The 23,121-nt window shown below is 34.7% G+C and overlaps 1 protein-coding gene, 2 long non-coding RNA genes, 4 other non-coding genes and 1 pseudogene across 9 annotated transcripts; 5 read left to right on the top strand and 3 right to left on the bottom strand.

Annotated features, from left to right (window-relative positions):
• Positions 1-987: 987 nt before the first annotated feature.
• Positions 988-6,527, top strand: LOC141698482 (rhodanese-like domain-containing protein 7). 2 transcript variants are annotated; one of them, XM_074503189.1, is made up of 5 exons: positions 988-1,341; positions 3,924-4,175; positions 4,300-4,398; positions 5,317-5,592; positions 5,958-6,527. In XM_074503189.1, exons 1-5 carry the CDS (start codon positions 1,006-1,008, stop codon positions 6,348-6,350), a joined length of 1,356 nt encoding a protein of 451 aa, XP_074359290.1. In that variant the 5' UTR covers positions 988-1,005; the 3' UTR covers positions 6,351-6,527. The 2 variants fall into 2 exon arrangements, with proteins under 2 accessions (XP_074359290.1, XP_074359291.1); XM_074503190.1 differs by having other exon boundaries at positions 989-1,341; positions 3,934-4,175.
• Positions 6,528-7,564: 1,037 nt separating this feature from the next.
• On the bottom strand, positions 7,565-7,638 carry TRNAI-UAU (transfer RNA isoleucine (anticodon UAU)). Its single transcript has one exon. It is a non-coding gene; the product is annotated as a tRNA-Ile (tRNA).
• Positions 7,639-7,746: 108 nt separating this feature from the next.
• LOC141698208 (uncharacterized) lies at positions 7,747-13,258 on the bottom strand. The gene is made up of 5 exons (XR_012564979.1): positions 13,076-13,258; positions 11,470-11,547; positions 11,299-11,392; positions 9,450-9,580; positions 7,747-8,040 (listed from the first exon to the last, which is right to left on the bottom strand). It is a non-coding gene; the product is annotated as an uncharacterized LOC141698208 (long non-coding RNA).
• On the top strand, positions 10,296-10,492 carry LOC141699419 (U2 spliceosomal RNA). Its single transcript, XR_012565883.1, has one exon. It is a non-coding gene; the product is annotated as a U2 spliceosomal RNA (small nuclear RNA).
• A 607-nt stretch (positions 13,259-13,865) lies between the features above and the next one.
• Positions 13,866-14,012, top strand: LOC141699544 (U4 spliceosomal RNA). Its single transcript, XR_012565996.1, has one exon. It is a non-coding gene; the product is annotated as a U4 spliceosomal RNA (small nuclear RNA).
• Positions 14,013-14,698: 686 nt separating this feature from the next.
• Positions 14,699-14,881, top strand: LOC141699371 (U2 spliceosomal RNA; annotated as a pseudogene).
• Positions 14,882-16,247: 1,366 nt separating this feature from the next.
• LOC141698884 (U6 spliceosomal RNA) lies at positions 16,248-16,350 on the top strand. The gene has a single exon (XR_012565382.1). It is a non-coding gene; the product is annotated as a U6 spliceosomal RNA (small nuclear RNA).
• A 923-nt stretch (positions 16,351-17,273) lies between these two features.
• Positions 17,274-20,561, bottom strand: LOC141695245 (uncharacterized). 2 transcript variants are annotated; one of them, XR_012564424.1, is made up of 5 exons: positions 20,437-20,561; positions 19,145-19,361; positions 17,678-18,068; positions 17,467-17,544; positions 17,274-17,373 (listed from the first exon to the last, which is right to left on the bottom strand). It is a non-coding gene; the product is annotated as an uncharacterized LOC141695245 (long non-coding RNA). The 2 variants fall into 2 exon arrangements; XR_012564423.1 differs by having other exon boundaries at positions 17,467-18,068.
• Positions 20,562-23,121: the final 2,560 nt, after the last annotated feature.

The raw sequence follows: 23,121 nt of genomic DNA, 5'->3' as shown, positions 1-23,121 counted from the left end.
CAACTTTCTCCTCAAACTGTGATAGCTGGGCTTTATCACCTGTCATATGCCTGGAACATCCACTGTCTATGATCCAGATGACTTTCTTCACTTTACCATTCACACAATAAGTTTTAAGTGTGTTTAACAACCCAATCAGTGTTGGATAATGTCTTCTTGTTAACTGATTTAGCAGAAGTAGAATGAGTAGTTCAGCTATTAGATATACGGTTTTCAATTTTCAATTCTTATATAATGTAATATATGCAATTTACGTGTTTCAAGTTTTTATACTTATATTACTTCTTATAATATCAGTCGTAGTCGGTTGGATATATAGATGTATGATATAATTAAGATCCTTATTATGAACGATCATATACAATTTATTCATTCACATATTGTAGTAGCACTATATCTCGAAAATCTACAAAATTTATTATGGAAGCAACATCATCGATCCATACTGAATTATTAGCGATTCATCATTCAACATATTTGACAATTTTGAGGATGATTTAAGATCGTGAACAACCCTGCACGAAGATAATTCACCTTGTATTAAACAATTAAAAGAAGGATGCATCGAAGGAGATCGAATAAATTACATTTACCAAAATTTTTCTACACTCCCGAATTAGAAGATAATGATAACACCGTGTGACACAACAAATACGCTATTGTGAATAATATGATGGATATGATTACAAAGACACTAGCATCAGTTGCTAAACTATTATAATAATTATAAAAATTAACTACATTCCCTATTTTCTTCTATTACACTCACTTTATACATTAAATATTGATTGATCCCGTCACTTTACCCACTTTTCTTATTTATTCCGTTAAAATTATAATATTTTTTAACATTTGTGCCCAAATTATTAGTATGCAAATCAACGGGACGGAGGGAGAAAATATTTGAATGTGTACAATTATTTGGTCAATATTAAACTAGAATAATCCGAAAATTAAAAAAGAAGCATAAATGAAAAATAAATTACAGTAATTGGAGGCGACTCTATGTTGTTGATAAGAACAAGAAGCTGGGCATGTTCACTGAGAATGCTCACACTCTCAAACCCTAACCCTAATTTAATCCCCAAATCTCTTCCTTTACAATCTCCCTCTTTTTTAATTCTCACCAATCCCAACATGTTTTTCCCTCCCAAAAACTCACCTCATAAACTCACTTTTTACAACCCCTTTTCTTCTACTACTACTAAATTAGCAGCGTCTGATGGTCAAAACGGTGTCGTTTCGGAGTCTACGCTTGTGGTTGTGTCGTTTTACAAGTTTGCTGACTTTCCTGATCATGCCGATTTTCGGGCACCTCTTAAACAACTCTGCCAGCACCTGGTATATATATGCTCTTCAGTTTTTATATAATGTACTATCTGCAGTTTTCGTGTTTATATACTTTTATTGGTTCTTGTAATGTTGGTCGTAATTGCGTTGCGCCTTATGGTTGTTATGGGATAAATGTTAAAAATACCCACTTATTAATCAAACAAAACAAGATTACCATTTATCGGTTAAGATGGCTGAAAATACCAATTTTATTACCCAAGGCCCATATGCGTACTTCCAATACATCAGCATCAGCCTCGATGGACCTTCTCTCTACTTTCTCCAGCATCAAGTTCAGCCCACCTTTCTTCTGCTCTGGTTCATTATTCGCGACAGCCACCACCATTAAACCTCATCCTCTGTTTTTTATATACACACACAAACATAAATACACACAAGATAGAGATCCAATTGCTTAAGCAAAAGCAAAAGGCCGTACAAAAGATGTATATATGTATGTGTGATGTGGTTGTATGTATAGTTGAAAGGGTTACGCATATTTCAATAGGGTATATACATGATACGCATATTAGTTTTGGGTATTCTATAGAATATTTTACTTTGTTACCCCACCCTTTATTGCGTATTTTGTTTTTGAAATAAATTAATAAGATAATACCCCAACTATACTTGCGTAACAGCTCATTACCTACCTAATACCCCCCTCTACTAATGCGTATTAGTGTATACCCCAACATAGAATGCGTATCTCATTCGGTATTTTCCGCCAACATTCCTAAAGATTGTTATTCTCAGCATTTGGTCTAAAAAATTGGGTATTCTGCTGCTTCACCTGTTGTTATGCATTTCTGATGTTGCGTTAGTTAATGTAGTGATCTATCCTCAAGTAGGCAGTTGCACAGTGAGTATAAAAAAATATCGCCTTTCATATTTTGAGCGATATTTTTGATAATGCATTACGATAATGAATTTTGGGAATAATAGATTAGTGAGGTAAATAAATATGGAGATATGAAACAAAAAAAATATGGAGATTGCTTGCAAAGAGCAATGTATGTGCTTTCTGAGCTGGAAAGAGATCTTTAAGTAGTGTAATTAGCAGTGGCGGATTTAGGATCTTTAATGAATTTTTAACGGACATTTGATAAGCATTTCTATGTGCTTTCATATATTCGTTTATACTCTTGTTTGAATTGGTTTATCTTTTATTTTTTGTAACTTGATGGTTTTTATAGTTTGTTACCTTTTATTTAGCTAGTTGCATATGTGTAAGATAGGAGCATGCCGTGTAGTTTTAGTCTTTTAGCTTTACTCTTTGCGTAAGTGTAGTTCTTATGTCTGGATAGTGTTGGGTTTAAACCCAATATGCGGTATGGGGTTGGTGATAAAAAAAATAATTGGATTGAGAAATAATTGTATGTGTTGACTATTATTATCATAATGGGATTGAGTAATAATTGTATGAGTATACGTTTCTTATTATAATCGGATTAGGTATATCTTGTTGGGTAAGTTTGTGATGGCTAAATATACATAGTCATGTTATTGTTTTGATGTATGCTTAAGAGATGTAGTCGTCTTAGGTATCGTTTGGGAGATACTTGAGTATTGGTTGGTTCAAGTATCGATTGGTACACCATTGACGTGTTATGTATTGATGTATTATTGATAACTAGCTTTACAACCCGTGCGATGCACGGTTCTTCGTTAATATTTTTATATTATTTAAAATAATAATAATTTTTTTTGGATCATTACCTTATTAGTATATTTATAAATAATAATATAAATATTTGTTGTTGGCGGGATTTGAACCTGAATCTTGGGTAGTGTATAAATAATAATATAAATATTTGTTGTTGGTGGTACTCGAACCTGGAAGTTTTAGTATTGTATAAATAATAATATAATATTTACTGTTGGCGGGGTTCGAACCTGAGAGTTTGAGTAGTGTATATTTTTTTTAGTATTTGAATCTAACGGTGCTGATCACTTGATTAAAAATATCCGACGGTCATATATGGGGATAACCAAACCAACCAAAACAGGCATACCATATTATACTCCATTCTAGTTATTATAGTATAGTATAGATTGTTTGGATTAATAATACAAGTTGGGACGTGGGTTTTCCGCTTCATATATGTTTTGTGTGCGTACTCCGTATTGGATGATTGAATCTCGAATTTGTGTGTGTTTCCTCCTAGTAGATACATCATGTTCCTTCCCAATTTCTAACCAAATTGTCTCTAAATCTACGCGTTACTCCATCCTGGCTTATGGATCCAAGTTGGCTACTATATTATTATGTTGGAAACTAAAAATTCTAATTTGAAGGGTAAAATTGAAACTAAAGAAAATGAATTTAGAGTAGGGCAAGTAAGGCAACAAAATCACTCAGCCGAGGCTGTAAACAATTTTGTTTAAGTACTTGTGGGATGATTTTGTAGTCATCTATCTTATGGATATCAGTTGCCGTCTTCTAGTTAATTTGTCATAAGAGTCGTATGAATGTTACGAAAATGATTTATCTAAACTGCCTGCATCCACAGTTTTTATTTTGTTTCAACTTTACATTTGGGTCTACCATTTGTTCTCTCTAGTATGCTCACCAAGCTGATACCTTTCAGCGTGTTTCAGGTGGTATCATACTTGCACCAGAAGGAATAAATGGCAGTATATGTGGGACAAGAGAATCAGTAGAGAAAGTAATTAGTTTCATTCAAAGTGATGAACGGCTTATGGGGCTTAGACAATTGGAGTCACCAGTGAGCCCTGAAGAAGAAGCTATTCACCATGGACACACAAGCAGCTCTCCTCTTGCAGCAGGAGAAGATGCACCTTTCAGATGGGATCATGTCAGAGTGAAGTTAAAGAAAGAGGTAAGTTTTGTCATGGAATAGCTGTGAGATCCTGTTTATGTATACACTCTTTTTACTCGGACTAGGGTTCTTTATCATTTTTCGATTGATTAGCATGATGTATTATTTACTTGTGTTTAAGCAGATAGTCTCCCTGGGAATGCCATCTGTCTCGCCTATTGAAAAAGTTGGGAAGTATATTAATCCAAAGGAATGGAATGCTCTAATTAGTGATCCAGATACCGTAAGTCTCCAAACCAACTTTAGTAAAACTCATTTATTATTTGGCAGATCAGTTATATCAAACTAAGCTATATATGACATTGTTTCTCATATTCACTTTGGAGGTCATCATGTTTTACAACTGTTCAGATTCCTTATGCTTTTTCAATTTCTTAAAGATTTTGAAATCAGTTCCATACATGGAGCTAAAATATGCCAAACGTCCCAGTCGTGCTTTCTACATGGTGTGGGTTTTAGCAACTGTCTCAGAATTGTACAGTTTTGATTCTTTACAAATAAAATTCCTTAATGGTTTATGCTTGGATGCTAGCAATTCCAGATGACCAATTTTGTACAGATGACTTGAACCGTTAACCGTGGCTAAGTAATTGTCACATTTCCAAACTGGTATGTGTCACTTAATAATGCGCACACAAGTTTCTTGTTGATTTTAATATATTGTGTATCTTGTTAATTGTAATTCTCCATGACTTCATGTCCAAAGGATTACAATGCACATTGATGCGGATCAAGGAATTAAAAAACTTTTTAAGTATATTTTTTGTGTCATTGTTGATGATTAGAGTTAATTGTAATTTATTGAAAAGTTTAACTATATTAGATTAAATAGTGAAGCATGATATGTTTTCTTTACTAGTTTCTTTATGATTCCATTTAAGGGTTTTACTTTTACTCCTTCAATAGGAGATGTACTTTTATTGTAGGGTGACTTTAATTGATTGGGAAATTTAGAATTTCCCTCTTTTGTTATGGGGTGTGATTTAGTGGATTTTATGCGGTTAAGCTACAAACTTATCTTTTTTTTTTGGTTTTCTTCCATTTTATATTCTTGCGCTGCATCACTCATGTTTTCTAATGAGTATAATGTTACTTTTGTCTGGCAGTTGACGGTACACTAACATTGGTATTGTACATGTAGGTTGTTATTGATGTACGCAATGACTATGAAATCAGAATCGGAAAGTTTAAAGGAGCTGTAGATCCAAGCACCTCAGCTTTTAGAGAGTTCCCATCTTGGGTGGATGATCAGTATCAACCTGATCCAACTCAAAACCAACTGGAGTGTGATAATCCATCTGCTAACATGACGCAAACTGAGGGACCAAAACTGCCACCGCGAGTTGCAATGTACTGTACAGGTGGAATCAGGTGTGAGAAGGCTTCAAGTCTTCTCCTCAGCAGAGGTTTCAAAGAGGTAATCATCTTGCAGCCAAATATTTCACTATTGTAGCTTTTCCATCTTATATGTCATCTACCTTCTACACCAACTGAATATTTTTACTAAAATTTGTATTTTTGAGCTTTAGCGGGCATGTATGTAACGAGTCGTTATACTTATATAGTACGAGTGCATTAGAAATTGAAAGTGATACATTCTCTTATGAAAACCACAATCAGTTTTGATGTTTTTTAAGCTTAAGTTGATAGTTCCAAGACCTTACTAGCTATTTTTCTGGATGTCTACCTTCATGTCCATTATGCAGCAGATTCTCTTTGTACGAATTTCTTTTAAGTTTTAACTTTATTCACATTGGCTGGTTTCCATTTTTCTCTTTCCAGGTCTATCACCTGGAAGGTGGGATTTTGAAGTATTTGGAGGATATTCCAAAAGAGAAAAGCCTGTGGGAAGGTGAATGCTTTGTTTTTGACAAACGAGTCTCGGTTGATCACGGGTTAGTACAAGGTACTTTCAAGCTTTGCTATGGGTGCAAGCAGCCAGTAAGTGATGCCGACATGGAAGCTCCGGAGTGGGAGTATGGGGTTTCGTGTCCATACTGCTATTCATCAAAGTCTGAAGAAGAAAAGGAGAGGGCGAGAGCTCGACAAAGGCAATTTGAGGCCTTTGGTGTAATTGGAGGCCCTGACAAGGGTCGTAGGCCTGTAAGAAAAGTGGAGGACAATGAAAAAACCGAGTCTCCGAACTCTACTGTCGAAATCAGTGTGGCTGAATAAGGGCGAGTGAGTGAAACATATTAATATTGCCAAAAAGTGGCTTTGAAAACGTACGATACATGTTCAGATGCTTAACGCTAAATGCCGGATTATGATTGCGAAATGGTCTTGCCAGAGTCTATTTGATTCCACATGCTTTAGTAATTATGACCTACAAGTTCAAGTTTGAGTGTTCAATCAATATTGAATGTTTTAAATTTTGGGGGTCATTTTTTGACAATGCTTCTATAGATAGATTGATTTGGTTGGTAGTTGGGATTTTATTTACCCAATTTCAATAGATGGTAAACATATAGAAATCCCTGTACCCTTGCGCTCAACAGTTTGGATTGTTCCTTAAAATTCATTTGATTTCCAAACAACTAATGTGTAGTTACTTCTTACTTTCCAAGATTTTGACACTTTCATGGGCAAATATATTGAAACTGGTCTGGGTGTTGGTTTGCAAAACACATTAGGTTTGTTCTTTGACTTCTTTTTCCTTTATAACATTCAAATCATTAGTTGAATACTTGTTTTAGGGTTGACATTGCAGCCTTCAATAGGGCATTATATATTAGGGACTACTGAGGGAGAGTTGATAATTCAGAAACCGAAACTTTTGCAGCCTCTGATGACTAGACTACTTATGTATATAATCCATTTGTTGAGGTCATAGTATTTTATTATATTCTCTTCCTTGCTCTATTTACTTGATGGATTTATGGATGAAGCCCCTTATTCCGGGCGGTTCCAAGTGCCAAGGCTGTGCGTTGCAAGTCTCGTAATTAGTTTACACAGCAAGGGCAGTGATGAAAGATGACCAAAGGACCTGGATGGAAAGGAGTGCAGTACGTAGGGAACATTGGCATAATAGAACCAACTGTCTGAGGGGCAAGCCTTGTTTCTATCGGTTGAAGCTTACTTTAAGTTGGTGACAAAAATATGGTAATTGTAGAGAGTGACTGAAACCATTAGTTATGGCAAATGTGGTGCTTGTGTTGTTGCAGTGAATACTGGATTGTTCATTGATCCAGGGTTTTCAAGTTCATCTTGTATGTACTAGGTACAAAAGTTTGAAGTACCATTACATCGCACTTCAACTGTTCAAAGAAAAGAACAGGAGTATCGTATATTTGCTGTATCTACTTGGTACCAGCAATGCTATATATTCACAAACTTGTAACCGTAAGTTTTTCCAAAAATAATTTAATCAAGTGTAGATTGAATTTAATTGGTCCCGGCGGGGCTCGAACCCGCGACCTTCGGCTCATAAGACCAACGCTCTAACCAACTGAGCTACGGGACCATTTTTTATAATTTTTCACAAATATTATTTATTAAAACATTACAGACCGCCAGACCCTCTGGACTTGAATCTTAAATTAAATAAATAAAAAAGATTAACCTTGCCTTACTAATTCTATTCCATTTTATACTTTGTAAATTCACCTGATTACAAGATACACACATGATCTCACAAGTACTATGTACAAAACTGAAAGTGTCGCCTTAAATAAAATTGATTCTATCTTCTCCGTTGCGATTTTTTTGTCTAGTTTAATGTTTTTGCGGTCAAATTAATGCACAAAAGAATACCGTGTGCTCTTCACTTACTCGTCAATTACGCCTATTTTTGGAGGGGTCTTCCTTTGATTGGCTCCTTACAATTGAAGTTCAAAATTTAGTTGACTACTGTAATTGATATAACCTGTAAGAATTCCAAATAGATGAAAAAGAATTCCAAATAGTTAGATTATGTTGAATGTTATTTGCGCACAAATACAAATACAATAAGTCATGTCCAACTGATAAGGTATGGGACGGAGTCCTGCCCAAGCCGGTCCATTGCCTCAATGTTGGATTGACAGGTTAAAATCGCCCATATAAGATTTATGGGGTCTTGCTTACTGAATGAAAGATTATTAAAATCGCCCATATAAGATTTATGAGGTTTTGCTTACTGAATGAAAGATTAATAGATTACTTGCATCATTTATTTGTTTTTCCACCGAAACGTCAAACTAGTCTCGGTTTTTCATTAAATAAACGAGGCTAACTGAAAATTGAGATACAACATAGGGCTCGATTAACCTAAAATCAAATAAACAATTACATAACTGAATTAAAGATTACTTGCATTATTAATTTGTTCCACCCACAAATTATTAACTAAGTCTCAATTTCTAATTAAACAAAAAAAGGCCAAGTGTAAAGCAATGTATACGGAGATAAATGAATACACAAAAAATTTAGATATATGGGGATAAATGATTCAACATAATACTGTATGTTACATAGTCGAAGTAACAGCTGCATTGCATTCACGCACGCATACAAAGGGTCGACTCTTTCTTTTCATTCTGTTTGATGCACTGAGAAATATCGTCGATAATAAAAAAGGGATAAACTAATTCATCTTAGAGCAATCTAAAATATTATTCACGTATCCGCGAAATGGTCAGGTTGAGCACTGAGTTTTTAAATTTTAAACTATCCTAGTACACACTATCTTAAGCTTGTCACCACAGACAAATACTAACTCAACAGGTGCATAATTGGGGCTAAGCGCCAACAAACAAGTTCTAAATCATGTAAACAACGAACATTCCCAAAAGATTAAAACTTTTTCACATTTACCAAACAACATTTGTGACGTGCTTATAAATAATGTTGAATATGTTCCGGATCAAGTCTCTTTATAAACAATAGCACAATGGTATGTGCTCTTATTTACTGATTGCTGGTTGATGAAGATTTATAATTATCATACAAAAAACTAAGTGTCACCTAGAACATGAATGAGTGCAAATGAGAAGCAGAGAACCGTAGGCCCAAAAATTCGGCATGGATTCTCTAAAAAATAAAAGTCCGGGGATGTTTTTATTCCAAGGTAAAGCCCTACAGGTCAGCAATAAATTTTATATTCTGTGTTAATTTCTGAACACACTTAATTATTTTTTTTTGAAGAAAAAATAATAATATTTTAAGAAACGGGATACAATTCCCCAACCATCTCTCATTTAGCTTCCCTTTCAATTTCCAAACAAAGCATTTGTATTCTTTTGTACAGATTGATCACTATCCTGCAGGTCAAAGGCAAGCGGCTCAGAATCATACCTTTACAGTGTTTACTGTCCAAGGACACCAACTTGTTTGAGATGGAAGTCTGGCACGCATTCTGGATACCACCGGATCCGACCAATCTGTCTTCACTGTCAAGACTTCTAAAACCCAACTCCCAGACATGCCTAGAAATGATAGTGTTGTGTCATGAATTAGTGGGTGCACACTAGAACATATTTATACACATCTAGAGTGCGGAAACAATAAGCATTGGGATTGTCCACAAGGTCAGAGTAAGCGTTGGGATAGTTCATACGATCCCCCTATGACCTTAACAAAATTAAATTTCATCATGGATCTATCCGAAGGAAGAAATAAGTCACAAGAAATGATGATCATAGAAATATTTCCGGAGCCGGTTCGCGTACGTTTTCCCTAACTTTGAACAAGGGTCACTTTTACAAGGTTAAACGTTACGAAAAATGGTATACTAGCTTTTGAAATTTTGGACCTATTCTGGTCCGTCCAATATATTGATGCATTGAAGAAGTCCCCTTGACCGCGGATATCTAGCCTTGTCTTGTAACTTTTTTCCTGCCGCGCTCAAAATGCACATAGAAAATTTGATAAGCCTGAGACAAATGATATTTTCTTCGAGAATTCTAGAGACTAAAAGTTTGACACACGTAGGATCCATAAATAAAAACAACCCTAGCTTATAATCAGTAGTTTGGAGAAATGCAAATCAATAATGATGAAAAAGGACAGCAGAACACGTTTTAGTTCAATAGGCAGACTATGTGTTTTGCAACGAGATTGTTTTTGTCCCTCATCGAAGTCTCTGGAGAAAGTCTGATTTTAGGTGTTGTATTAAATCAGAGCTGGCCTACGATTTTAGGCATACCTTTCTCAGCCTTTTGGCTAAGATCAAGTGTAGTATCTGTTCTTATCAGTTTAATATCTGATATGGGGGGCCATTGGTCCACACGATATTAAATTAATTTTTTAAGGGGGAAGGCCCACCACAATAGCTTGCTATTGGGGTCTTCACGAGTCGCCCAAGTGTTGTACTACTATTTAGGCATAGTAAAAAATATTTCCTGTGCAAGGATGACACGCACAAATTAAGAAATATTATGTAAGATACAGCTATCCAACAACGAAAAACTACCATATTTCAGGATTTACCAATTTATAAAATGTCCATAAGGTACCGTAATTTCTTATCAACTTGCATTAGCTTCACATTTTTTAATTTGTTCAATAAAAACTAATGAGAACCTACGAATGTAATTAAAACACAAATCAAACTTAATTTAATATATTAGTTATTAGTAACACTATAAGAACTAATTTAGTTCTAGGCAATGGCCTATTATCCGCACCTCACCCTACCACAGAATATACTAGTTTAGTTCTTCAATTTTTGACAAATCGTCCAAATTATGCGGTTTTTTGATTCTGAAATAAAATATAATAAATGGACCATATCTCTAAGTCCAATCTAGACACATGCCATAAGCTATTTTGTACCACGCCGTTTTGAACCTAGCCATGCAATCGCCTTCTATTAAGTGCACGACCGACAATACGACCGACAATAAAGTGATATGAAGGTTTTTACTTGCACAAAATTGAGGTTTCCATCCTAGATTCTTAAGCCGGCGGATCGGAAACAAAATGCTTGTGAATTTAAGTTTTGGAGAATTCAAGGGCTATAGCGTCAAGCTGCTCTTTGAAATCGATGAGATAAATCCGAAGCAATCAACAAGATAAACAAAGCAAGAAAAGATATATTTGCAGCAATTAACATGATAATGTAAACAAAAAAGGTAATATACCTAGCTGACTTGAACAATTATAAATTGCATTTGCATACTTCATAGACATGTGACACGGATACCTGTTTCACGCATACACATGGATCAACTTATTGGAGGAGACGATCCTTCCTCGATGTCGGAACCACCACAATTCATGTATCCTTTTTCAACCAGCTAAAGTAAGATTAAAATTATGCTAAGAAGTGCCACTGTACAAAACTTTTGCAATTTAGCTAACTTTGTGCCCTTACCAGGTTCATGTCCACTTCTATATTCCGCCTCAAATTGTGTTCTTTAAACTTTTGTTCATGAAACAAATTGCTTCCTTGCTGCGGGATCGAGTCAAAAATACATTATTAATCACTTTTTTCCAAATCAAACTACATTAAGGAGAGTTTTGCTTAACATATTATAGGCTGCATATGACAGGTACTTGCAGAAGCTATAAATTAAGGCAGATTACAGGATGCGCATGACAGGCACTTTCCAGGAAAAGGCAAGGGCAGAATAAAATTTCCTCGTGAGATTTAAAAAAGCCCATTCAGATTCATATGAGGGGAACAAAGAAAAGGGTCTGTCAAAGACAACTGCAAGACCACACCAGCCAGTACTCCGAGCAGGGAACGATCACTAACTGCTTAAACGGTCCATCAACCGGACCATACATACATACAATCACGTTCTGGCCTTGCAGTCATTTTTCAACCACCCGAAATGGCCACCTGTATACTTGAAAATCAAGGACGCGCACATACGAACCTTTGGACGGTCCTGTTCCAGTATGGTCCCGTATGTTTTTTTGAATAAATAATATTTATTTTATATTCTTTGAGTATGGGATTTGGCCGCCAGCCCTCTATGATAAAAATTTCCAGTTTTAGATAGATTAACATGCACATCAAATCTAAACATACAATTAAACAAGTTTCCTCACTATCTAGGCTATAACACAAAATCATATAATACATTTTAAATGCTGAAATTCTGTTTCTCTTTGCATCTCTATCTTCCATAAAGTACTCTATTAGCATTTTTCTCGGTATTTGCTTGATAGATGCTTAAAACTTTGAGGTAATCACCAAAGTTAATCACGTAAATAGTCATTAATTTTATATGAATAAAAAAAGGAAGCAATTACAATAAGAATTTAACAGCATACACATATTCTTCTGGGTAAATTACTTAAGCTAGAACATCTGATTTTGGAAACATGTTGTAGTGTGAGTGTGCAATTAATAGTTGGTCCATCACTTTTTTCCGAGAAAAAAACAGATCGAGGATGAATATGTCAAGGCGGCATGGGCCTTAAGGAGGGAACGGATTGAGGTTAAAGGTTAACCCTCTCCAGTGGTAGCAGTACATGAACACAATGCTGCATGTAATATAGTAGAAGCAGCAATTGCATTCACGCGAGCATACAAGGGGTCGACTCTTTCTTTCATTTGGTTTGAGGCACTGAGGCATATCGTGGACCATAAGAAAAGGATAAACGTATTCATCATAAAGCCATCTAAAATTTTCTTCAACATATCCGGGAAATGACCAGAACCGTAAGCACCAAAAATTCGACATGGATACTCTACAAAAAATATAGTCCATATACGTTTTTATTCCAAGGAAATATCATACATGTCAGCATTAAATTTTACATTCTGTGTTAATTTTCGCACGGACTTAATTAGTGTTTTTGTCTTTTGGAGGAAAACATAATAATAATATATCAAGAAACATGAGAAGATTCCCAACCATCTCTCATTTAGCTTGCCATCCAATTTTGATTCCAAATAAAGCATTTGTATATGTTTGTATAGATGCTCACTTTCCTGCAGGTCAAACGCAAGCGGCTCAGAATAATACCTGTACAGTGTTTGCTGTCCAAGAGCACCAACTTGTTTGAGATGGCAGTCTGGCACGCTTTCTGGATACCACCAGATCCGACCAATCTGTCTTCACTGTCGGGGACTTCTAGAACCCAACTCCAAGACATGCCTAGAAATGATAGTGAAGTGTTGTGTCATGAATTAGTAGATGCACACTGGAAAAAATTTATACACATCTACAGTACGGAAACAATAAGCATTGGGATAGTCCACACGGTTAGAGTAAGCGTGGGGATAGGTCACATGACTCGAGTCCCCACAAAACTAAATTTTCATCATAAATATCCAAAGGAAGAAATAGGTCACAAGAAATGACGATCATAGAAATATTTCCGGAGCCGGTTCACATACGTTTTCCGTAACTTTAAACAAGGGTCATTTTTACAAAGTACAATGTCACGAAATATGGTATACTAGCTTTCTAAATTTTGGACCTATTCTGATCCGTCCAATATAATGACGCATTGACGAAGTCCCCTTGAGGTGGGCATCTACGGCTCAGCTAGCCTTGCCTTGTAACCTTTTTTCCTACCGCGCTCAATATGAATATTGAAAATTTGATAAGCCTAAGCCAAATGATATTTTTTTGATAATTCTAGAAACTAAATCTTCGACACTCGAGGATCCATAAATAAAAGCAACCCTAGCTTATTATAATCTTTGTACGCGATACTCACCGCATCGCTTATCGCGAAAAGCGTGCAAGGAAAAATTAGTTTAAAAAAAAAAGAACGTGCAACACATTATTCGGGGCTACGGCCCTCATTATCCTTGCGCTTGGGGCAGTGACGCAGCTAGTGAAGTTTACTAATTTAGGCGCGTCAATTGCTGGTTGAAAACTATTTCCATACCCCCTCTCTAGCCATGTGCCATTGTGAATTTTTGGAAGGGCTCCCTTTAATCCAGGGTGAGTCCCTACAATGCTAGTGTTAAATATTTAATTATTCATTAAAATCTGTTGGAACAAACGAAACAGATTAAATTATAAAGACTTGAATCAGCCTTGATGAAGCTTAGATGTCTTCTCCGACACCCAAAAGTCAATTGGATTTTCTGCTTAAGATCCCTTTTCGCAAATTGTCTAAATATCTAGAAAATAGACAAGTCCAGAATGTATCAAATATGAATGGGACTAATTGAAGGTTAAAATAAAAGTACAAACCCAGGATTAAGGGAGCTTGAAAATAAAAAACATAATACAAATAATTCAATTATGCTAGTGCTGTCCATTTAGTTTATTATACTTGTACAATATAATGATGCAATCACAAAAGTTCTCATGAATTTTTTTTAAAAAGCAATATTAGAAAAAGATTTGGCAGCATGATCGTATAACCATGTTCATCTAGGTGATCAATAAAGTTGGAACAAAAGATTGTGGGATAAACTTTAAGTTTGGGTGTGCAATTACTAGTTGGTGAATCAGTAGTTTGGAGAAATGCAAATCAATAATGATGTAAAAGGACAGCAGAACACGTTTTAGTTCAATAGGCAGACTATGTGTTTTGTAACGAGATTGTTTTTGTCCCTCATCGAAGTCTCCGGAGAAAGTCTGATTTTAGGTGTTGTATAAAATCAGAGCTGGCCTATGATTGTAGGCATACCTTTCTCGGCCTTTTGGCTAAGATCAAGTGTAGTATCTGTTCTTATCAGTTTAATATCTGATATGTGGGCCATTGGTCCACACGATATTAAATTAATTTTTTAAGGGGGAAGGCCCACCACAATAGCTTGCTATTGGGGTCTTCAAACATAGTAAAAAATATTCCTCTATGTCACTATTCTCACTATTCTGGTTATACTTAAGGTTCTCACCTGGTTATACTATTCTGGTTATACTTAAGGTTCTCACCTGGTTATACTTAAGGTTCTCACCCCACCAAAACATAGTAAAAAATATTCCTCTATGTCACTATTCTCACTATTCTGGTTATACTTAAGGTTCTCAGGCAATCTAAACTTGAACATGTATTTTTCATTAAAGAGCAAACATTCTAACTATTCTTTTCATTACAGCAAACATTGATACCTGCAAATACACTAGTTTCAGCTTGGAGTAGGCATGGTTCCTGCCACTTCTACCTTTAATACGCAAAAGAAGTGCGGGATAGCTTCAGGCGGATATTGTACTTCTTCCGTCCTCGGTTTGCTACTGCTTCCAAGAACTGTCAGTAACCTGTCTTTGATCCGTATGAATGGTTAGATATCATGAAGGAATCGTATTAAATGACGAGCACAACATAAAGAAAAGTTTCACCACAACAGCAAACAAGAAAAGGAATATAATCAAGCACAGTGAATAAAGTTGGGGCTCTGAGAATTAAGTGTGGGACGACCCAACTTGTTTCAAATCTCAATCTTTCAAGTGCATGTTTCTTCGCCCGTGCTCCAGAAATATGTTTTCTGACCGGTCACCATACTAAACGATACTATACTAATGATATAAAAAGCCGATTCTCAGAATCCAAATTTGTACACGAGTAAACACCAATTGTTGCACTGTTGCTACCAAACACGTTATGATTCATGTTGACAATGAAATACGCAAAAGTCTAATGTTCTCTTCACAGTTAATAACATTAGTGCATAGACCAGGTGTGTGTGCTCACCACATGTTAATCCATTTCAAACCACTAAAAACATATTTCAAAGAGCACGTTACTCGCAACTTGGATAAAAAATGGTTTGACAAACTAAAATAAAATTTCACGAAAACCAGAAAATTATGACCAAGTGGATTATACAACATTTGGTGCCTGGGTGATAAAAAGCCTCCACTCTCTAATTACAGATCATCCAACCAACTAATTGAAATCTCAAAATCTATCATCAAGAAGCATGGCAAACAGTATTCATTACGCATTAATACAAGGCCTATGGTTTTGAAAGTCACCACTTAATCAACACGCATTACTACATGTCCGATGGTTTTGAAAGTCACCACATAAGCCATAACAATAAAAATCCGATAGGAGAGCAACGCTCGCTCAGCATTGTAATCCGTGACATCTAAGGCCTCACATGAGTACAATTATAGATTAAAGGCCTCCATGTTGGCATGCCCTTGCTTTTTCAAAATTATCTCCCACATTGGTGAAAAAAAATACATAAAATGTTCTTCATATATTAACAGTTGTAGCACAAGCCTTGTCCCTTCGGGGACATCCGATAAAATTGGAACGATACAGAGAAGATTAGCATGGCCCCTGCGCAAGGATGACACACACAAATCGAGAAATGGTCCAAATTTTTTTACCAACTAAAAATCTAGGAAATGAAACATACAGTCCTCTTTTTTGCATTATGGTTGGAGGAAACCGACTACAGTCCAAGGTGACCCGGAATATATCTATATATGTCAAAAAAAATTACCAGTATAAGCCGTACACAAATTGTTTGTTAAAATTTTAAAATATTACGTAAGATACAACTATCCAACAACGAAAAACTACCATATTTCAGGATTTACTTATTTATAGAATGTCCATAAGGTACCGTAATTTCTTATCAACTTGCATTAGCTTCACATATTTTAATTTGTTCAATAAAAACTAATGAGAACCTACGAATGTAATTAAAACACAAATCAAACTTAATTTAATATATTAGTTATTAGTAACACTATAAGAACTAATTTAGTTCTAGGCAATGGCCTATTATCCGCACCTCACCCTACCACAGAATATACTAGTTTAGTCCTTCAATTTTGACAAATCGTCTAAATTATGCGGTTTTTTGATTCTGAAATAAAATATAATAAATGGACCATATCTCTAAGTCCAATCTAGACACATGTCATAAGCTAATTTGTACCACGCCGTTTTGAACCTAGCCATGCAATCGTCTTCTATTAAGTGCACGACCGACAATAAAGTGATATGAAGGTGTTTCTACTCGCACAAAATTGAGGTTTCCATCCTAGATTCTTAAGACGGCGGATCGGAAACAAAATGCTTGTGAATTTAAGTTTTGGAGAATTCAAGAGCTATAGCGTCTATCTATTAAGCTGCTCTTTGAAATCGATGAGATAAATCCGAAGCAATCAACAAGATAAACAAAGCAAGAAAATATATACTTGCAGCAATTAACATGATAATGTAAACAAAAAAGGTAATATAACTAGCTGACTTGAACAATTATAAATTGCATTTGCATACTTCATAGACATGTGAAACGGATACCTGTTTCACGCATACACATGGATCAACTTATTGGAGGAGACGATCCTTCCTCGATGCCGGAACCACCACAATTCATGTATCCTTTTTCAACCAGCTAAAGTAAGTTGAACAATGACGGAGATTAAAATTATGCTAAGAAGTGCCACTGTACAAAACTTTTGCAATTTAGCTAACTTTGTGCCCTTACCAGGTTCATGTCCACTTCTGTATTCCGCCTCAAATTGTGTTCTTTAAACTTTTGTTCATGAAACAAATTGCTTCCTTGCTGCGGGATCGAGTCAAATATACATTATTAATCACTTTTGCCAAATCAAACTACATTAAGGAGAGTTTTGCTTAACATATTATAGGCTGCATATGACAGGTACTTGCAGAAGCTAAAAATAACGGCTAATTACAGGATGCACATGACAGGCACTTTCCAGGAAAAGGCAAGGGCAGAATAAAATTTCCTCGTGAGATTTAAAAAAGCCCATTCAGATTCATATGAAGGGAACAAAGAACAGGGTCTATCAAAGACAACTGCAAGACCACACCAGCCAGTACTCCGAGCAGGGAACGATCACTAACTGCTTAAACGGTCCGTCAACCCTGCTTAACTAAATGTAAACGATCACTAACTGCTTAACTGCTTAACTGTATAGATGCTCACTTTCCTGCAGGTCAAAGGCAAGCGGCTCACAACCAACTTGTTTGAGATGGCAGTCTGGCACACTTTCTGGATACCATCGGATCCGACCAATCCGACTTTACTGTCGGGGACTTCTACAACCTAACTCCAAGACATGCCTAGAAAAGATAGTGTTGTGTCATAGATTAGTAAATGCACACCAGAACATATTTATACACATCTACAGTGCAGAAACAATATGCATTGGGATATAGTCCACACGGTTACAAATTTCTGGACAGCCCTCTATGATAAAATTTCCAGTTTTAAATAGATTAACATGCACACTTTCTTCAAAAAAAACATGCACACTATCTAGGGTATAACGCAAAATAGTATACTACATTTTAAATCCTGAAATTCTGTTTCTCTTTGCATCTCTATCTTCCATAAAGCATACTATTATTATTTTTCTCAGTATTTGCTTGATGGATGCATAAAACTTTAAGGCAATCACCAAAGTTAATCACATTAATAGTCATTAATTTTATTTAATTAAAAATTTAAATAACTACAATAAGAATTTAAGAGCGTAACAGCATAAACATATTCCTCCAGGTAAATTACTTAAGCTAGAACTGATTGTGGAAAAACGTTATAGTGCGAGTGTGCAATTAATAGTAGGTCCATCACCTTTTTCCAAGAAAAATAAAGATCGAGGGTGAATATGTCAAAGCCAGTGACAGGTATGACTTATGAGCACTGAGGAGGGAATGGATTGAGCATAAAGGTTGACCCTGTCCAGTTGTAGCACTACATCAACATAATACTGCATGCTATATAGTAGAAGCAACAATTGCATTCACGTGCGCATACAAAGGGGTCGACTCTATCTTTCATTTGGTTTGAGGCACAGAGGGATATAGTTTTCCAAAATTTACTATTTTCTTGTAGAAGAAACAATGAACTGATATGCTTTTCCGAAATTTACTATCTCAAGTTTATAGGTCAAATGACCCAGTCTTGGGTTACCTAAATACCAGTGGTATAAGATGCAAGTTAATACGTATTTTCTCATCATTTCTCTATCCTTCAAACTCGTATTACATCCTCCCTAAAATATTTTGTTATTAGAGTCAATAAAATGAAACATGGCAAACCAAATATAAAATGATGCATCTGACTGGAATCAATATACGACACTATTGCACATCATTAGACAGAGAGATGAATTGTTGAACATTGATATTGTTACCTGCTTTTGAGGGTCGGCTAGTTAACTCCATGGACGCGAGATTTTTCTAGTGCTTCAAACAAATGTATCCATCATTTCTTTCTCAAATTTACTTGTTCAAATATTAACTCCAAAGAGTAGGACTTTAAAAGAATAATACAGTGAGTGTGATCCAGGCTGATTCTGCACACAGTGGTGATGTTTTGGCCGACTTCAATCATCCAGAAGATGTCTTACACTGTCAAGCAAATCCGAAATTTTTTTCTGAGCATCAGCCCAATATATATAATATTTTATTAGAAAAGCTTTTATACAACATGTGATAACTTCAAAAGATTTAATATGCAGAATCACTAAGGTGACTCGGGGCAGACAAACAATGTAACTCTATTCACAAGAATATAAATATTTTAGTAAATCAATATTTTATTAAGGAGCTGGTAGTAGAATTTAAAACTAAAAAGCATTTTACCATACTAATCTTTGAGTTGACAGACAACCAATCAATGTAAAGTTTGAAATGAACAACCGCAAGGATTCATATCATATAAATTATAACGACAACTGGACATTTTGACCTATTACAGGTACAAAAAGGGTAACTTTCAATTTTTATAAACTAAAGACATATGCCCCGTGCAAAAGGTTACCAAAAGTGGTTCCAAACATAAATAAGTCGACAATGTCATTTATTTATATCTTAAAATTGACTCACAAGGTTGGAACCGGTAGAAGTTATTCTATCCAGCTTGGTCATTCCAAATAGGAAGCAAAAGCCTCATATTCTTGGCCCGGGGAGGTAATTACACAATGCTGAGCTGATAGCAATATGTCATGCAACAAAACATCCATTATTTTTTAAGTTTCCTAAACATGGGAAAGGGAACAAAACATTCTTATTGACCTACAAATAGAGGGTTCATATGTAGCCTTTTTTTTTTAATTTGTTACAAACGCATAGATCTCATTAATCCATATAACATAGATCTCATGAATATATTAAATCCCTTTAATAATGAGTTAGATCTGTTAAAAAAAAGTAGTAGTTTATAATAAACCATGTTTAACCTTTAACCTTTTAACATGACGGAGACAAAAATATGAAAAGAACCATATACTACTATAAAACGAATACTCTCTCTCTCCAAAATATTACAGTATGCTGTATTTTAGGATCTCTCTCCCAAAATCATATTTATTTTCCCTCTACACACTCTACTTTTACCTATATGTGTGTTTTGTAATATATAAAAAAACAAACAAGTGACCAAGAAGAGAACAAATGTAAAAAAAGATATAGAGTTGATAATTACCGATGAAGATACATAGTCATTTTAAACTTGCCGGATGATAATGATCGGAAGCTCCGAGTACATAAATGTATTTACATCAAGTTCATCTATGTAAACCGGACCCCTGTTTTGAAGTTGAAAGGGAACAAGGACCTTCTGTTTTACTTTCCTAGTTCTTGCACGCCTTTTCATGCATTGGCTTCACACGTGCATTACGTATGAACCCCTCCTCTACTTAGCAGCCCTAGCAATGGACGTGTGGTATTTTCGTGTCAAATTTTAAAATTTTATATTTATGTATCATTTGACTCGTATACGGTATATCTATATATATATATATATTCCCTCCGTCCCGCTGTAAAGTTTATGTACACTATTTACACGTATTTTGAAACTTTTATAAAATATAGTTTTATAATATTTTTTTTATTTTTTTGAATAAAATTTTAAACATAAAACTTTTATTCATAACAAAAATTTTAAAAAAATAATATAAAATTATATTTTAAACAAGTATTGAAAAGCGTTCCAAAAAATAACATAAACAACTCATATATTTGTATATATAGAAATATACAAATTATTAGGGGTGAGCATAAAAATCCGAAAATCGAATTATTTGAATTTTCAATCCGGTATCTAATTAAGAAAATCCGTATATATGGTTATCCGATTCCGAAATAACCAGACTGGATATTCGGTCAGTTTTTTTCCAAAAAAATGGATACGATTCCGGATCCTATTTTTACAATAATTCGGATATCCAATCCGGTCCAACTTTTTATATTTAATAAAAATATTAATTTTATGTATAATACATAACAAGTAATTAATTTTTATAAATAGAAAATTAAGTGTATTTGGAGTTTTGGGCTTTAATCTAGCCTTTCCCAGAGTGAGTCCAAGCCGCCTCTCTGTCTCACTGCCTATGCCCTTTAGCCTCCCCGTCAGACTTTCAGTCTTTCATGTTAATAATAATAAATCACTATGGGCTAACTCTCGAGCAGTAGTATGCAATTCCCAGACGGCAGACTACCAATATCAGCGTGATAGTATCTATCAGGTACAATGTATAAGGCTATAAGCATTCTATATTTTTATGAACAGTACATAATTTAGATCTCCTACTTAGCAGCCTCAGCGATGACTCTGTCTCTTTTATAAAAATCGGTCGATATTTATAAAATCGCCGATAAATCGCTAAAAAATCGGTTAAAAATATTTGTTCGATTTGATCGATTTCCGATAAATCGATCTCCGATAAATCATCCGATTTTTTAAAAATCGTCCGATAAATCGTAAATCGGTACCTCAACTGAATAGTTTCGATTTCCGAAATCTATAACATTCAGCAATGGACGCGTGGCAAGGGTGTACGCGGTTCGGATTAGATCGGTTTTAGAGTACAAGTCGAACCAAACTGCGAAGAGCGGTTTTAGAAAATTGTCATCCGCGGTTGCGGTTAACCGTGTCAATTGCGGTTGCAAATTTGCGGTTATTGCGGATCGGTTTGTGGTTCAACCACTTATTTTAGAATAATTAATAATTTGTAAAAAAATAAATTCGGAATATTAATAAATTCAGGTTTAAATTACGTGATAAATTTACATTCAAAAATAAAATATAAACTAATGCTCTGTGTGGAGCAAGAATATTAAAAACATACAAAAATATGGAGGCGAGAGAAAAGAAAAAAAAGAAAAGGATAAAAAAATTATATGTTGATTACATTTTTCATTTGTTTGGTTATATATCTTATAATGATTGTGAATCTTATGAACGAAATCTTAACATTAACCTAAGATTGGTTAATAAATGTGTATACTTATTAATTTATATGATATTAACTACATTTTTGGAAATATATTTTATTAAAAATATATATGTTGCGAGTTGCGGTTGTGATTTTGCGATTTTCAAGAATTTAAAACCGCATCCAAACCGCGAAAAAGCGGTTTTTAAAATTTAAATCCACAACCAACCCGTGTTTCGCGATTATCCGCAAAATGCGGTTCGATTGCGAGCGGTTGAGCGGTTCGTCTGTACACCCCTAACGTGTGGTATTTTTGTGTCAAATTTTAAAAATTTAAATGTAACCTAAACTGAATTTGTATTCATGTATCATTTGGCTCATCTATCTATATATATACTCCCTCCATCCCGCTGAGAAGTTTACCTACAATATTTACACGCATTTCGAGATTTCTATAAAGTGTAGTTTCATCATGTTTTTTTTTTAAAAATTGAATAAAAGTTTAAAGATAAAATTTTTATTTAGGAAAAAAAATTAAAAAAAATTATGGAATTATACTTTAAACGAGCATTGAAAAACGTGCCGAAAAGTAACATAAACAATCCACCGGGGAGTATATATCTACCTATCTATTACTATTATATAAAAGACGAAATATTGAAAATTTTGTTATGTTACATATTTTTTGGTACACGCTGAATTAACTGAATTACCTTTATTTTATTTAAAAGTTTTATTAGTTTTAGTAATCGAATTATAATAGTAAAAGAAATAAAAATTGTTTTTAAATATAATACGTTACCTTTTTTATTTCTCTCAATTAAAACAACTACTTTAAATATCACGGACAAGTTTACTTAATAAAATATAATAATAATATTATAACCACTAATAATTAATAAATTACCTTATTTAACTACCTAAATATTTATTTAATTTAATTTTTGTTACTT

This window comes from Apium graveolens, chromosome 11 (assembly GCF_009905375.1).
Source record: "Apium graveolens cultivar Ventura chromosome 11, ASM990537v1, whole genome shotgun sequence".
NCBI lineage: Eukaryota > Viridiplantae > Streptophyta > Magnoliopsida > Apiales > Apiaceae > Apium > Apium graveolens.
The sequence above is the reverse complement of the archived record's forward strand: the minus strand, read 5'-3'. Positions and strand labels throughout refer to the sequence as shown.